Below are 13,212 nucleotides of genomic sequence, written 5' to 3' on the forward strand. Positions count from 1 at the left end.
GCCGGAATCTGGAGACGCCGTTGCATGATGTTCCCGTCAGTCTACAGTATGCCCACTTCTCGCCGCGCAACGGACTGTCCGGCAGTACAAAGTATACGCGGCTCGAGCGTCTCGATCAAACATTCGGGACACACGTTGCACCCAGGTGCGGCAGTTGTCCCTGTCAGGGCAGAGCCGTACTCCCCGAATATCCTTGCTTGTACATGTTAGGCAGTATGCAAAAGCGCCGAGTGAATCTGACATGAATACGAGTGCAGACAATTCACCATATTCACCACAAGACACGTCAACCATGCAGCGTCTTGTCCTTTTGTCCGTAGACAACTCACCTGCCTCTTCACTCTTAGGCTCATCACATCAGCGGATTTTACAAAAGTTCAGACAAGACAGCTTGAATTCTCTTGGCCTACCGGTGTTGGTGAAGCCATTGGTCCCAGCTCCCTCGAGGCTAGTTCATTGTTGGGTGCTTGCCGATGACGTGCCCGGGGCCAAGGCCCAGGCCCTTGACGATCCCGCGTCCCGATACAGCCACGTTGAAAGAACCTGGTAAATGGTCACTCGATCCCAATGCCCTTGTGTCCGCTTGGAAACGGCTTTCCTCGGCGGTTGGGGAGACATGTGAAGTTGGACGTGGTGTTGAGATTTTTCAAACGAGGCTCATCTCATGTGTGGTCTAGGCGAGGGCGTAGAACCCGACGGCGTGAAAAAACTTGACAATATTTGCCAAGGTGATTGCTCAGATCATGAAAGGGTGATCATTGCTGTAACGTTTAAGCTGCATGTTTGCAATTCAGCCACCGGATGGAGTGATTCAGGCCAAGGTAAGCAATTTGCAACTCTGCAACGAGGGGATACACAGCATAACACAGCACTCGGCTTATGAATTAGATAAACGTAACAGGCGTAAACTCCGTACTCCCCGTTTCTCCGCAACGGCTCCAGGTCCAGGGACCCAGAGTTGTTCTTTCCTGCACAGCATGGCGGTTGTGGCGTTAGCTCAAGTGTGGCTCCCGTGGCTTGAGCTAGAGCGGCTGCCGGCTACTAGGCTCGACGGCGTCTAAGGCGTCATAATGCCGGCGCGGCAGAGTTTTCTTTTTTTCTCCACGTGGTTTAGTAGTCGTAAGTTCGGTGAGTCCAGGTGAGCGGGTGGTGTGGTGGAAGCTTCAGGTAGCCTACCTACCCTACCCTACACATTTTGGAAGAGGGTGGTTTTTGTGCTGGGAGGAGTAGACGTTATGCCTCGAAATCATTCTGTATTACGGTTCACGTTTATTTGTACTTCTTTTTATTGAGAAATACCTAGCATAGCTTCGTTATGGTGAATCCCCGGCGCCTAGCATTTGGACAAACGCCCCCAAGCTGGAAAAGTCCAGCTCAACACCGAAACCACAAACAACGTATGAACCCCTTTCCGTTTACAGGAGACACTGACTTGAGATAAATGTTTCACGAAGTAATCCAATACCTATAACTGAGATTAAAAATAGTATTAAATATTATGGCTGCATAAATGTCGTCGTCTTGCGGTGGGATTTCCCAATGCGCAGTGTCGCGTCTGAGGAGTACCAAGAACTGGAGGCAAATTTCCAGCGTAAACTACCCTAAGATTTTAGAGACAAGCATGAACTGTTTTGAAAGCGGTTTATTTGTGCTATCTAAGTGCCTGGGCCTAATATTGTGAGGGTCAATTTGTGCTTGCGAGCTGAGTCTCCTGTCTCCATAGTTGAGGCCGTGATGCTTTCTTTGTACACTCATCAATTGAAATGCTAACTTTAGCCTGGATGAATTGCAGGGAATCTATTACATTGCAGTAATCCGAAAGAATGAGCCACGCGGGAAATTTCCAAGTTCTTAGACTATGAATGCCACGACGCAGTTGTCTTTGGCTTAGTGGCGGGTGAATTTAATCGGGACTCTGTTCAAGTTCGCCAAGCAGCGTTAGTTTAAAAAGATGAACTCGGCACAAAGAAAGAAAGGATTTTATTCCAAAACTACGCGGAAAGACTAGAAGATTTGCCATTGACATGGTGAACGTGCAATCGGGCAGCTGGCGTTGAGACAAGGTGGACAGTGCATCGGGACGATCAGTACTCCTGAAGAGCTCTGTTAGCATGATCGGGAGCTTCAGTGGATAAATGAGTAAGCAATCCATTGTATTCGAGATCAAAACAAAGGGATAGATAAAAGCACATGACAAATAACAAAGGGAAAAAGTAAATAAACGAAACTCTATGTGATCATGACAGCTTGCGTTGTGTAACGGTCATGAAGCTACGGCTGTGCGCCCAACCCCTCACCAATTCACAAAAGTTGTCTCACTAATCACCTCGGTGAAATCAGTGATCAAGCAACTACCAAACAACACAATACTTCTTCAAACAAAGCCGCTTATTCCCCTGCAAACAGCTTGCCACCTCGTACTCCTGGTTGTGGCTGAAGCTCCTGTGGCTTGTCGTCAGCCTCAACCTCCATTAAGCCAAACGCGTCGCATAGCAACGCGCCGCGACCAACTTGCGACCGTCACCAACATCAGTGACGCAATAGCGCTCCCAGATCTTTTCCATCAGCATCCTCCAACGCGATCGGGGCATTCGCAACAAGGCAATTCCGCCCTGCGTTCTCCCGTGATGCTTCCGCCGCACGCAGGTACTGCTCAGGCGCAAAGTCGGCATCGCGCGACCATCGGCTGACTCTTGATAGATCCTTACGACGTTCCTGCTTCACCACTGAGGGCCAAGAATCGCACAATGGCCACCGATACACCCTCCAAGGACGGCGATGTCGTCAACGCTCGCGACAAGGCCGTCGATGGCCACAAGGCGTCGCCCGCTGCTAGAATCGGAACTCCTCGGGGAACCCCCAGAGGCACCCCCAGAGGAACTCCCAGAGCAACTCCCAAGATCGCTACCCCCGCAAACGACGAAAAGCCCGATCGCTCCACTCCCGCCGCCGCTGAACCGACCGAGCCGAAGAGCATTGATAAGCGCAACGGAGACAAGGACGCTCAGGTGAATGGTGATGCCCCCGCCGCATCCGCCGATAAGCCGGCCGAGTTTAGAGATGACGTCGAGATTGACGAGTTTATCGACCATCGCGTTGATGAGGCGACATCGACCGTGGATATCCAAGTAAAGTGGGAGGGTGGTGAGACCACCTGGGAGACGGAATGGAGTCTACAGGAGCAAGTTCCCACGCTCGTCTTCAAGTACTGGGACAAGCTCGAAGGACGTGATGCTGTGACCAACCTGGATATCTACCACGTCTTCAAGATCCTCAAGCGCACCAGCCTTCCCGGAAAGTCCAAGAAGCCTCAGTACATGTACCAGGTCCAGTGGGTTGGATACCGCCGCACCGACTCGACGTGGGAGCACGAGGACAAGCTGAGAGAGATTGCCCCGGCTGAGCTGGAAAAGTTTGAGGCCAAGGAGTTGGCGAACGGAACGGGTCCTCAGAAGCGCAAGAATGCTCGTGGTCCTGGACGACCACGCAAGAGGGCGAGGGCTGACTCGGACTGATTGGATGATATACGGTTGATGGTGGATGGATATGGTATGAGGTCGATGGTATGCAGTGATGGTATATGGTGATGGATACGGTGATGGTAAACGGGTTGATGGCGGATGCAGTTGATGTGACAAAGAGTCTTGGTCGGATATTGTGAGTGGTCATCTCGAGATAGACGCCATCGATGACCAGGTTGGGTGCTTGATTCAGCGTCATCTCAAGGCAGAGCAAAACCATAATAGCATTGAGTCACCGCCGTGTACGAAAGACGAGCAACACGGATGCTTGGGAATAGGTGTACTTTTTATTAGACTACTGATTGATGGATTGATACTCAGATGACTGGCATCTTTGATGTGATTGGCACGACGGACTCTACTGATGGCTAGCATCCTTGAATAGGTGACTGGCACGGCGCTTTGCTTTGACGCGTTGAATCAGGCCTGGCGATCAGTTCACAACCTTTAGTCCTCGGCTCGCTCGGGAGTGACGAGACCCTCCTCGTCCTCGTCCTCGCCCTTGCCCTTGCCCTTGCCCTTCAGCAGAGGCCAGTGTCCATGGTCCTCCTTGTAGGTCATGGCCGAAAATTGGCCAATAACGAAGATCCAGTACAAGTTATACGCAAGAACGGAACCGTATGTGGCCGAGTTGTTCCAGCCCAGGACAGCGTTGAAGATGGCCCAGCCGCCTCCACCGTTGAGTTGAGGGTTGCAGCACTACAAATGTCAGTACAGACCATCAAACGAGACTCAAGACTTACGTTGACGTGCCAAATGCTTCGGTCAATGTCGTATGATCCAGGTCCATCTCCAAGTTCAGCCGCGTCACCGCCGACAACCTTGTTCCACTGCTGCTGCTCAAAGAGCCAGATGGCACGGGAGAAGAGGCCTGCAGCGACGAGGTAGAGAAGACAGGTGGAAGCGACAAGGAAGACTTGAAGCTTTGCAGATGAACCACCCCTAGGAATGTTAGATGTGCATAAGACAGCGGATGAGGTACTCACCTGTAGAGAACGTATCCCACAAGTCCTCCAGAGAGCAATCCCATGATGACCGGAAGAGGCACAGCAGAAGCTGGCGCAGAGAACGAAACACCAGCAACAAAGACGATACCCTCAATACCCTCACGAAGAACAGTGATAAAAGGCAAGACAAACATGGCGTACTTCTCAAAAAAGTTGACCAACCAAGCCCTCTTGCCATGAGCCGTCACGGGCGCCTCAATCGCCTTGGCCAGCTTTACTCGCCACTTCTCCTCCATCTTGCCCACGCGAAGCAGCGCACCGCCCATGATGGTGATGATGACGGCAGAAACGAGCGAAAATACTCCCTCGTAGTAGTACTCGTGATCCGCCCAGGCGTCGGTGCCGAGGATGTAAAAGATGCCGATGATTATGCCTGAGCCGATGAGGCAGAGGGCGAAGCCGGTGGCGGTTCCAAGCCAAACCTGTCAATTAGCAGAGATCAAAAGTCAGGATGAGGGGCTTACCTGTGCGCGCAGGGCCTTGTAGAGGTTTGCATCGCGCTGGGAACCATCGAGGGTTTGTTTGAGGAATGCGAGAAGGACAGAGACGATGATGGCCGTCTCGAGGGTCTCTCGGAAGACGACGACGTAGACGGGGACAGAAAAGAGGTCCAGCATCTTGACTGACTCTACTGCTTCAGCTCTACTGGTACAAGCTGCGTGACTGCTGAGATTCGTGAGAGTTGAAAGTTGATCCTCGGACCATCAGATAATCAAGGTCCGAATTGCGGCCCCACGCCAAGCCTTTTTTTGCAATCCCACGCGTTAGAAATTGCCTCGGGGCGAGAGTCCGGCTTTGGAACTAAGGGTCACAGGATGCCCACTTGAGTTGTCCGAGACGAATCACGGGTTGTCTTGGGGGACATGGATGGGCCGTGTCATGAGGTAAAACTTTGTCTCGGGGGGAAGATAACCCCTCAGCGAGGGTCGAAGGAAGAGGCTGAGTAGACTTAAAGCAGGGCATCGACCGCTCATTTCTCCAGGAGAACTCTGCAGGAAGATCCCGAGTCCCGAGACCGGATTATCAGATTGATAAGATCCCTGCAGTGTGCGTGTGTGCACGGCCCAAGACCCTGGTGGTGTGAGGCTGTCTCCACGGAGCTTAGGTTGTCCAAGTTTCTTTAGCCGGCTTCTCTCAGAGACTTGCTCCTCAACACCTTCTGCAAACAGACCCCAAGATGCGTAGATTCGGCTGGGCTTTCGCTCTGGCGATGCCATGGTCATCTCTGGCAGCCACGGTATCCTACGACTTTTCCATCGAATGGGTTAGGGCTAACCCCGACGGCGCGTTTGAGCGTCCGACCATCGGCATCAACGGGCAGTGGCCGATCCCTCAGATCGTGGCCAATGTTGGGGATACCATCTTGGTCAATGCCCACAATAACCTGGGTAACCAGACGACGTCGCTGCATTTTCATGGGCTGTTTATGAATGGGTCGAATCACATGGATGGGCCTTCGCAGGTTACGCAGTGTCCTATTCCTCCAGGGTCGTCTTTTATGTACAACTTTACGGTATGTTGTGTCTCGTGTGTTTGAGCGTGTCTAATAATGGCAGATTACCCAAGCTGGAACCTACTGGTATCACTCTCATACCGAGAGTCAGTATCCCGATGGTCTTCGAGGAAACCTCATCATTCACGACCCAGAATCGCCTTTCAAGGGAAAGTATGATGAGGAGATTGTCATGTCGCTTTCCGACTGGTACCACGATGAGATGCAGACCCTGCTTCCCGAGTTTCTGCGAAAGGGAAACCCGACTGGTGCTGAGCCTGTCCCTCAGGCTGCTCTCATGAATGAGACACAGAACCTCCAGGTTCCAGTGCAGCCCGGCAAGACGTATTTCTTGCGATTGATCAATCTTGGAGCTTTTGCTGGACAGTATTTCTGGATTGAGGGTCACAAGATGTCCATCGTCGAAGTTGATGGTGCGTATACCAAGCCAACTGAAGCCAACATGGTCTACCTCTCTGCTGGACAGCGATGCAGTGTGCTCGTCACGACCAAGGCTGACTCAAAGGCCAATTTTCCCATTGTTGCGAGCATGGATACTGTAAGTTTGGCCTCGTTTTGTTTGACTTGGCTGACCGTGTAGGATCTGTTTGATGTCCTGCCTGACGACCTCAACTGGAACGTCACGGGTTGGCTTGTCTATGATGAAGCGCAGCCTCTGCCAAAGCCTGCGACCATCTATGAGTTTGACCCTTATGACGACGTGGAGCTCGTACCTTACGATGAGATGCCTCTGTTGCCCGAGCCTGGCAAGAAGGTTGAGCTTGAGGTCATCATGGACAATCTCCGTGATGGCGCCAATTATGCATTCTTCAACAACATCACCTACCGCGCTCCCAAGGTGCCGACTCTTTACACAGTCTTGACGAGCGGCGACAAGGCGACAAACCCTCAGGTCTACGGAACGTACACTCACAGCTTTGTGTTGAAGAAGGATGAGATTGTGCAGGTGGTTCTTAACAACAAGGATGACGGTCGGCATCCTTTCCATCTTCACGGTCACCACTTCCAGGTCCTGTACCGAAGCGACGACGATGCTGGAGATTTTGAAGGATCCGAGAAGGATTTCGCCAAGACCCCAATGAGGCGAGATACGGTGGTTGTGAATGGCAACGGAAATGTGGTGCTTCGCTTCAAGGCCGACAACCCAGGTAAGTCCCCATCACACCCTGGTTTATGCAAGTAGCTAATTTGTTAGGTGTCTGGCTTTTCCACTGTCATATTGAGTGGCATGTCGCTTCGGGTCTCATTGCAACCTTTGTTGAGCAGCCTCTTGAGCTTCAAAAGACTTTGACGCTGCCTCAGGGTCACTTGGATGCGTGCAAGGCTGGAGATGTTCCTGCTGCCGGTAACGCCGCTGGAAACACCAAGGATTTCTTGGATCTTACTGGAGAGAACGTTCCTCCTCCACGATTGCCTGATGGGTATGTTGCGATTGTCTACCTCATGTTGAACTTGACTAACATTACCAGATTCACCCTGAAGGGCATCATCGCCTTTGCGTTCAGCACTCTGATGGGCCTCATCGGTGTCTACGCTGTTGCATCCTACGGAATGAAGACTGATAGCAAGAAGAAGAGGACTGCCGAGAGAGAGCCCCTGCTGGCTTCAGGCGAAGCCGGAGCAGAGTCGGAGCCGACTGGACGGGCCGTGAACGGGGAGAACGTGGTCCGGAGGTAATACCAGCCTAAATGTCGAGACCGTGGATTAATAGAATGTAGAAATATACCAGCTCCATTTGATGGCATCGTGTAATGTCCCAGCATATCTGATGGCATCATATATGATGTCCCTGTTTCCCCTTCATAGCCTCGTGTCATGCCCATATCGCAACCGAGAGTATTCTGTAATATCCAGGTGTAATATCCAAGACAACCCAGTAGATGTATTTACTAGTAAATGTATTATATCAAAACTCGCTTTAAACGCCCGTACTCCATCTACATATGTCTACTTCTTCGGCTTGGGCTCGGCCGCTGGGTATTTGGACACCTCGCGCAGATGCTCGGGTGTGCCCTGGGGCTCCATCTGTCCACCTCGTTGCTTGTACGCCACCTTGCGACCGCAGTTTTTGCAGTAGTGGCTAATGTGGGGAGCGCAGTGGCATGTGTATGGGAAGATGACGCCGAAGAGGGTCGTGAAGAAGAGACCGGCCGCGATACCACTGCCATGGTTAGGTGATGTAGTTATTGAGGCCAAGGGTACTTACTGTGTCATGCCTGATGCCTCCTTCTTCACCTTGGTCTCGGTTCGTCGCTGGCAGAATGGACAATCGACGCTATCAGATTGATCGGTCAAGAGGTTCAAAGGCGTGACGGTTTGCGCGCCTGGAGGATAAACAGGGCCTGGCGTGGGCGCAGACATTGGCACCACCATAGACTCGTGGCCCGCGTATCCCATCTGTCCAGGAGCCATCTGACCGGGCGCCATCTGTCCAGCGAGCGCAGGGTGTTGCAGAATCGGCGGCGACTGCGTTCCATCGCCGTGGAGGTTCATGATGCTTTCGGGCGCGGGAGAGACTGTCGAGGGAGGGACTGGGTATTCGTTCTTTAGCGGATCGGGTGTGTGCGTGTGGACGGGCTGAGGATCTTGAGAATGGTCGGGCTCGACGACGACGACTTCGGGGAGGTTATCGTCGTCAATTTTTTGCGCCCTGTTTTCGTTAGGTATGAAGGGAGACTGGCGCGGGCAACGTACGGTATCGCGATCTTTTCGTCGGTATTGGAAGCGACCTCAGATGGCTTGGGCGTGTACGAAGGGGGAGACACGGTGCCTGGGGCCGGCGCAGGACTTGAGGTGATGGGCTCTGGCGATACGGGAGTCGTCATGGTGTGTCAATGGATGGGGATGAAGAATTAAAGGATTGGTCTCTGGCGTCGAGATGGTGATAGCTTGGTGTTTGGTTCAACACAGCCACCACTGCACAATTGAAAACGCAAAGATGGAGCAGACGATAACTGCCTAGACTGAAAAAAGCTTGACACGACCTTGGCACAACTTGCCCTGCTTGTTTATGACAATTTCACAGTGAATTGCCCAGTACCGGGCGCCTTGGTTTCAGCCAGCCAGAGTCCGAGCCACAGAAGGAAGATCAGCCTGCACATGATGCTATTTGGGGGCCGGGAGCTTGGGGCCTGTGGCGCTGTAGGGGGTTTCTGGTTGGGTCGCTCGCCAACCCGTCCAAGTCCGAGGACCCTTTAATGAACGGCCGTGGCCTGTTTGGGGGTTAGTGCTTACCCCAGACAGGGAGCCCTGGTCGGTATTTGGAGTCGTTACTCCGTATCTGTTCAAGTCCGTATCCGTAGGTGTCAGGCATGAAGTATATGCAGCATTCGTCTGATGTGAGAAGGTTGAAAGCTTGATGTTGGCGGTTCAGCCCTATGAGCCTTGCGCTACCTTTTGGACCAGCTGCGCGGGCCGGGGATTGTGAGTGAGACTGTAGTAAGCAACCACTCTGTACGGAGTACGGATGTTCACCGTAAGCTTCTCTTCTGCAGATCAGAGCCGATCAATTTGAGTTGCAGGGTAGGAAGAGGAGAGGGCCGCCACTCAACGGGATGGGAGAAGTGGCAATGTCTTGTTCAGAGCAGTCCGTGACCGATTGCTATCGAGGGTATTCACATTGAGATGATATGGGTTACAGTAATACCTATTTGAACCAAGCAATTCCATCATGTCCCGTCCCTCAATTCGCGGCGGGTGGTGGATGCAAATGCAACCGTCTTGATATGCTCTCTGAGGGGTCTTCTAATGTTGCCCATGCAATAATCTCCTGCGCATCGCGTCCTGGCTATGTTAAACTTCCAAACCAGTAAAAATCTTCTGCTTGAATAAGATTGAACACGGCTTGTTCACTTTGTCTGATTGGTACTATCGTATTGGTTTATGCTTGGATTTTGAGTCGGCCAGGTCACCTGACCACGGTTCGCGAGGATTTCGCGACCTTGAATCATTTCAAGCGTTACCATACATATATTGGCAAAGCAATTTGATAGTTATTGTCCCCATTCCTATATTAATTAGAAAATTTATTCTCAAGAAATCTTCTGTGGTGGCTAGCCACCCATTCGTGCTGCAAGGATAGCTGAGTCTGCAAGTCTAGCCAAGTTCACAAGCCTAGCCAGTCTCGCAAGCCTTGATGTCTTCTACAAGGCCAGTGGCCAAACGAATGGGCCGTTCTTCAGGTCGAAAACTACAATCCCCAAGAAAAGTGCTTTTGTTACACAATCTTCGTTGCCATTCAGCTAACTTTTGCATCAGTGCCAGAAAAGGGAACGCTGAAGGTCATAATAACATCTCTTCTACGCAATTTCGCCATGACTGAAGGGTCAGATGCGGCATATGAACTGTGCACAAAGATCTTGTGCAAGGTGCAAGAAGATATTGAATCAATCGCTTCGAAATGCCAGGCCAATGTCTCTAGGGGATCATCAGGGCCTTCCCAGGAAACGACAAAAATTGGTCCCGAGAGCCTTCCAGATGTAGAAGCATCTCGTAGGTCAATAAATGCCAAGAAAAGAGCCAAAGCCATCCCAGGATACGAGTTTGCTACCTTCATGCGCTTTGCGTGGTGAGTCTTCTTGCATCTTCCATCCTCGTCTTGACAATTGTGAATCCTGTTCTCACCTATAATGCCAGGGGCTTGCATCAAAGACCTCCCATCCAGCCTGGTTACACCTTGTTTAACCGCTTGCAACATCTCCCTGCCTTTAGCCAAGCCATCTTTCCATCCGCTGAAGGCTGATCCAGGGTGACGTTGCGTATCACGTAGACGGATGCCTTTTGGGGAGGCAATCGGGGATGACACTGATATCGAAAACCATCGACACAATGCGAGTCTCGTATTCGATTCCTCGGAATAGTGGCTTCCGTGTCGAACCAGATCTGCTTTGTGGGGTTCTAGGATCAAGATCCTGGGGTCGGTTCGCTACCCGATTTATCAGCTGGCCACGCCATCCGGATGCTGTGATTCCGAGAGAATGACAACTCGCCTGCCCTGAGTAGACAGCCAGCCGTGCTTTGGCTCTTCTGCACAGCAACTGATCCATTTTCTATCTGCCATCTTGAAAAGACTGATCCCCTTCAGTCTCAAAGCCTTGCTTCCTGCCAATTTTGCTCGAAAGTGCTCCCAAAGCATTAACTGACGCGTGGTTCTTAGAGAGACACCACGGTCGAATTATTGTTGCTTCTTCCTTCGAAATTGGGTAAGCTTCTTTTCCCTCCGCCGCTTCGATGCTTCCAACCCTGCTTCTGTATCGAGACAATAATCCCACCAACGAAAGCTAGAAGCATAATTCCCGATAAACTTCTCGTGATGTAAGTCGTGATGATCAGCGCCAGCCCAAAACGGAATAAAGTGCCTCAAGCTCCAAGGAAAGTCATAGCCGCTGTGGGCATCGATGGCTTGAAAAAGCCGTAGCATCATCCAGATGAGCATCGTAAAGAGGTGCAAGTCTCCCGTTATTATAAGCAACACCACCGGGGATCCAACCACGCCAAACCCAAGAATCGCAGTCTCGATAGGAGACGCATATTCCGCTGCTAGGCCAAAGGGGGTAGAATAGGTGTGATGTTGTTTATGGATGTTCTTATACAACGGCTCGTAATGCAGCGCGCGGTGACCCCAGTAGTGCCAAGTATCTTCCATAACGAAGAAGATGCAAATTTGAAGGGCAATCTTCCAGAGTGGTGGGAACGGTGTTCTAAACTCAATGCCGAAATAGGTCGCGACTGGGTGAAAGAACCAGATTTGTGGCAGTTCAGCGGTGAAATGGCTCACAAGAACCAGCATGGCGCAGTTCCACTGTTCCTTGAGGGTTGGCATCTTTTGGGCTTGGATCTTGTATTTGTGAAAGTATGGGATCATGTCGAGTATCATGAATGGAATGCATCGGCCGAAATAAAACACTTCGTGAAGGACAAAGGTTAAGATACCGGTTGCGTACGTATCGTTCTGTATAAAGAGATACCATGCCTAGCAGGGTTAGCACCACAGATGAAAGAAACATGGGATTTGAGGTTGCTTACCGCCCAAAGACGTTCTAGGTACACAAGGTCATTGTGGTTTCGGCTGACTTGCTTCAACACATCAAAATATCCAGTGCCTGTGGATGCCCCCAGTGTATTGTCTGCCGGTAGCAGTCCATTGAAAACCGAGAAATCGGTGGCGTTGCTTCTATTGAGGCTGGTGAACATGTGTTCTTCTGGTGAACGAGATGGGAGACTCACAACATGCTGGGCTTCAGAGGACTTGCATAGAACTGCTCAAAGAGATGATTAGGAGGGCTCAACTTTGATTTGTCGGAAACAAGTGTCTCATGTCCTGGGACTGATTGCTTTGCAGCTTGAACTTCATCTTCTACGTCGACAAATATCATATTTATTTACACATTGTGCCCTAGGAACAATATATGGTCTGATCCGGATCTACGAAAGCCGTTACCTCGCCGCAACTGACCCTCGGCTCTCCTTGGTGCCGATACAAGGGTAGACCAGGGCTAATTCCTTTCGACTTGTACAGGCTGGAGAACGTTTCCGAATACGAACACTGTTGGCCTTGAAACCGAAACGAGTCATTCAGTTGTTTTTAAGCTACATTGTTATCTTTCCTATTAATTTTAGATTTAGGCAACACCGACAGCGCTTGTAAGACAACACGACGCCGCAACTCCTGTCGCGGCTCACAGCGCAATCACTGCGTCGTTGTGGCACTTAGTTCAGCGCCCTTGGCGCATTGCTAAAGAGGCATGTCTATTGGCAGCCTAGCACATCAGCAACACGACCGCAAGGGAGCAGTGTCAGCTATAGGTCACCGCAAAGGTCGGGCGATATGAAGGTTGGTCACGATTACGGGGAGTCATCCCGTCAAGAGCCCGGAAAGGATTGATGCGGTGATGCGGTGATGCGTGAAGTGATGGTGATTGCACGACCCTTAGAGATAGTCGCTACGGATCCTAATTCTTGAATTATTACAATGATGACAGTGATTTCTTGAACCATATCCATTGATGCTGGAGGTGTTGGTGAAGTTGGTGGAAGAGGCAGGGTTGTACAGCTACGAATGTGGTCAGGGGAGAAAGTAAAGCGACAGTTTTCAAGAAAACAGTGACCTATGAAGCTTTTTGTGTCCGAGACCTTGGAAATAGATAAAATAGTGTAGAGTAAACGCGTTAAA

At 51.1% G+C, this 13,212-nt stretch overlaps 5 protein-coding genes across 5 annotated transcripts; 2 read left to right on the plus strand and 3 right to left on the minus strand.

The window, feature by feature from the left end:
* Window positions 1–2,747: 2,747 nt before the first annotated feature.
* Window positions 2,748–3,515, plus strand: NECHADRAFT_97011 (uncharacterized protein; the record flags this gene model as incomplete). The annotated part of the gene is made up of 2 exons (XM_003047657.1): window positions 2,748–2,821; window positions 2,864–3,515. 2 exons carry the CDS (start codon window positions 2,748–2,750, stop codon window positions 3,513–3,515), a joined length of 726 nt encoding a protein of 241 aa, XP_003047703.1.
* A 276-nt stretch (window positions 3,516–3,791) lies between these two features.
* On the minus strand, window positions 3,792–5,145 carry NECHADRAFT_101968 (uncharacterized protein; the record flags this gene model as incomplete). The annotated part of the gene is made up of 4 exons (XM_003047826.1): window positions 3,792–4,220; window positions 4,265–4,463; window positions 4,508–4,950; window positions 4,993–5,145. 4 exons carry the CDS (start codon window positions 5,143–5,145, stop codon window positions 3,969–3,971), a joined length of 1,047 nt encoding a protein of 348 aa, XP_003047872.1. The 3' UTR covers window positions 3,792–3,968.
* Window positions 5,146–5,711: 566 nt separating this feature from the next.
* NECHADRAFT_64357 (uncharacterized protein) lies at window positions 5,712–7,752 on the plus strand. Its single transcript, XM_003047658.1, has 5 exons — window positions 5,712–6,041; window positions 6,085–6,579; window positions 6,622–7,189; window positions 7,237–7,462; window positions 7,511–7,752. Exons 1-5 carry the CDS (start codon window positions 5,739–5,741, stop codon window positions 7,716–7,718), a joined length of 1,800 nt encoding a protein of 599 aa, XP_003047704.1. The 5' UTR covers window positions 5,712–5,738; the 3' UTR covers window positions 7,719–7,752.
* A 236-nt stretch (window positions 7,753–7,988) lies between these two features.
* Window positions 7,989–8,866, minus strand: NECHADRAFT_86129 (uncharacterized protein; the record flags this gene model as incomplete). Its single annotated transcript, XM_003047827.1, has 3 exons — window positions 7,989–8,202; window positions 8,248–8,691; window positions 8,736–8,866. 3 exons carry the CDS (start codon window positions 8,864–8,866, stop codon window positions 7,989–7,991), a joined length of 789 nt encoding a protein of 262 aa, XP_003047873.1.
* A 2,348-nt stretch (window positions 8,867–11,214) lies between these two features.
* NECHADRAFT_50668 (uncharacterized protein) lies at window positions 11,215–12,233 on the minus strand (the record flags this gene model as incomplete). Its single annotated transcript, XM_003047828.1, has 2 exons — window positions 11,215–12,012; window positions 12,066–12,233. 2 exons carry the CDS (start codon window positions 12,231–12,233, stop codon window positions 11,215–11,217), a joined length of 966 nt encoding a protein of 321 aa, XP_003047874.1.
* Window positions 12,234–13,212: the final 979 nt, after the last annotated feature.

This window comes from Fusarium vanettenii (genome assembly GCF_000151355.1).
Source record: "Fusarium vanettenii 77-13-4 chromosome 10 genomic scaffold NECHAsca_14_chr10_3_0, whole genome shotgun sequence".
Classification (NCBI taxonomy): domain Eukaryota; kingdom Fungi; phylum Ascomycota; class Sordariomycetes; order Hypocreales; family Nectriaceae; genus Fusarium; species Fusarium vanettenii.

Bases quoted from the DNA above. Each gene is read 5' to 3' on its own strand.
- NECHADRAFT_64357 (XM_003047658.1), top strand. From the start codon at position 5,739: ATGCCATGGTCATCTCTGGCAGCCACGGTATCCTACGACTTTTCCATC. The intron at 6,580-6,621 runs GTAAGTTTGGCC...CTGACCGTGTAG, and splicing joins TTGTTGCGAGCATGGATACT to GATCTGTTTGATGTCCTGCC. The intron at 7,463-7,510 runs GTATGTTGCGAT...TAACATTACCAG, and splicing joins CCTCCACGATTGCCTGATGG to ATTCACCCTGAAGGGCATCA.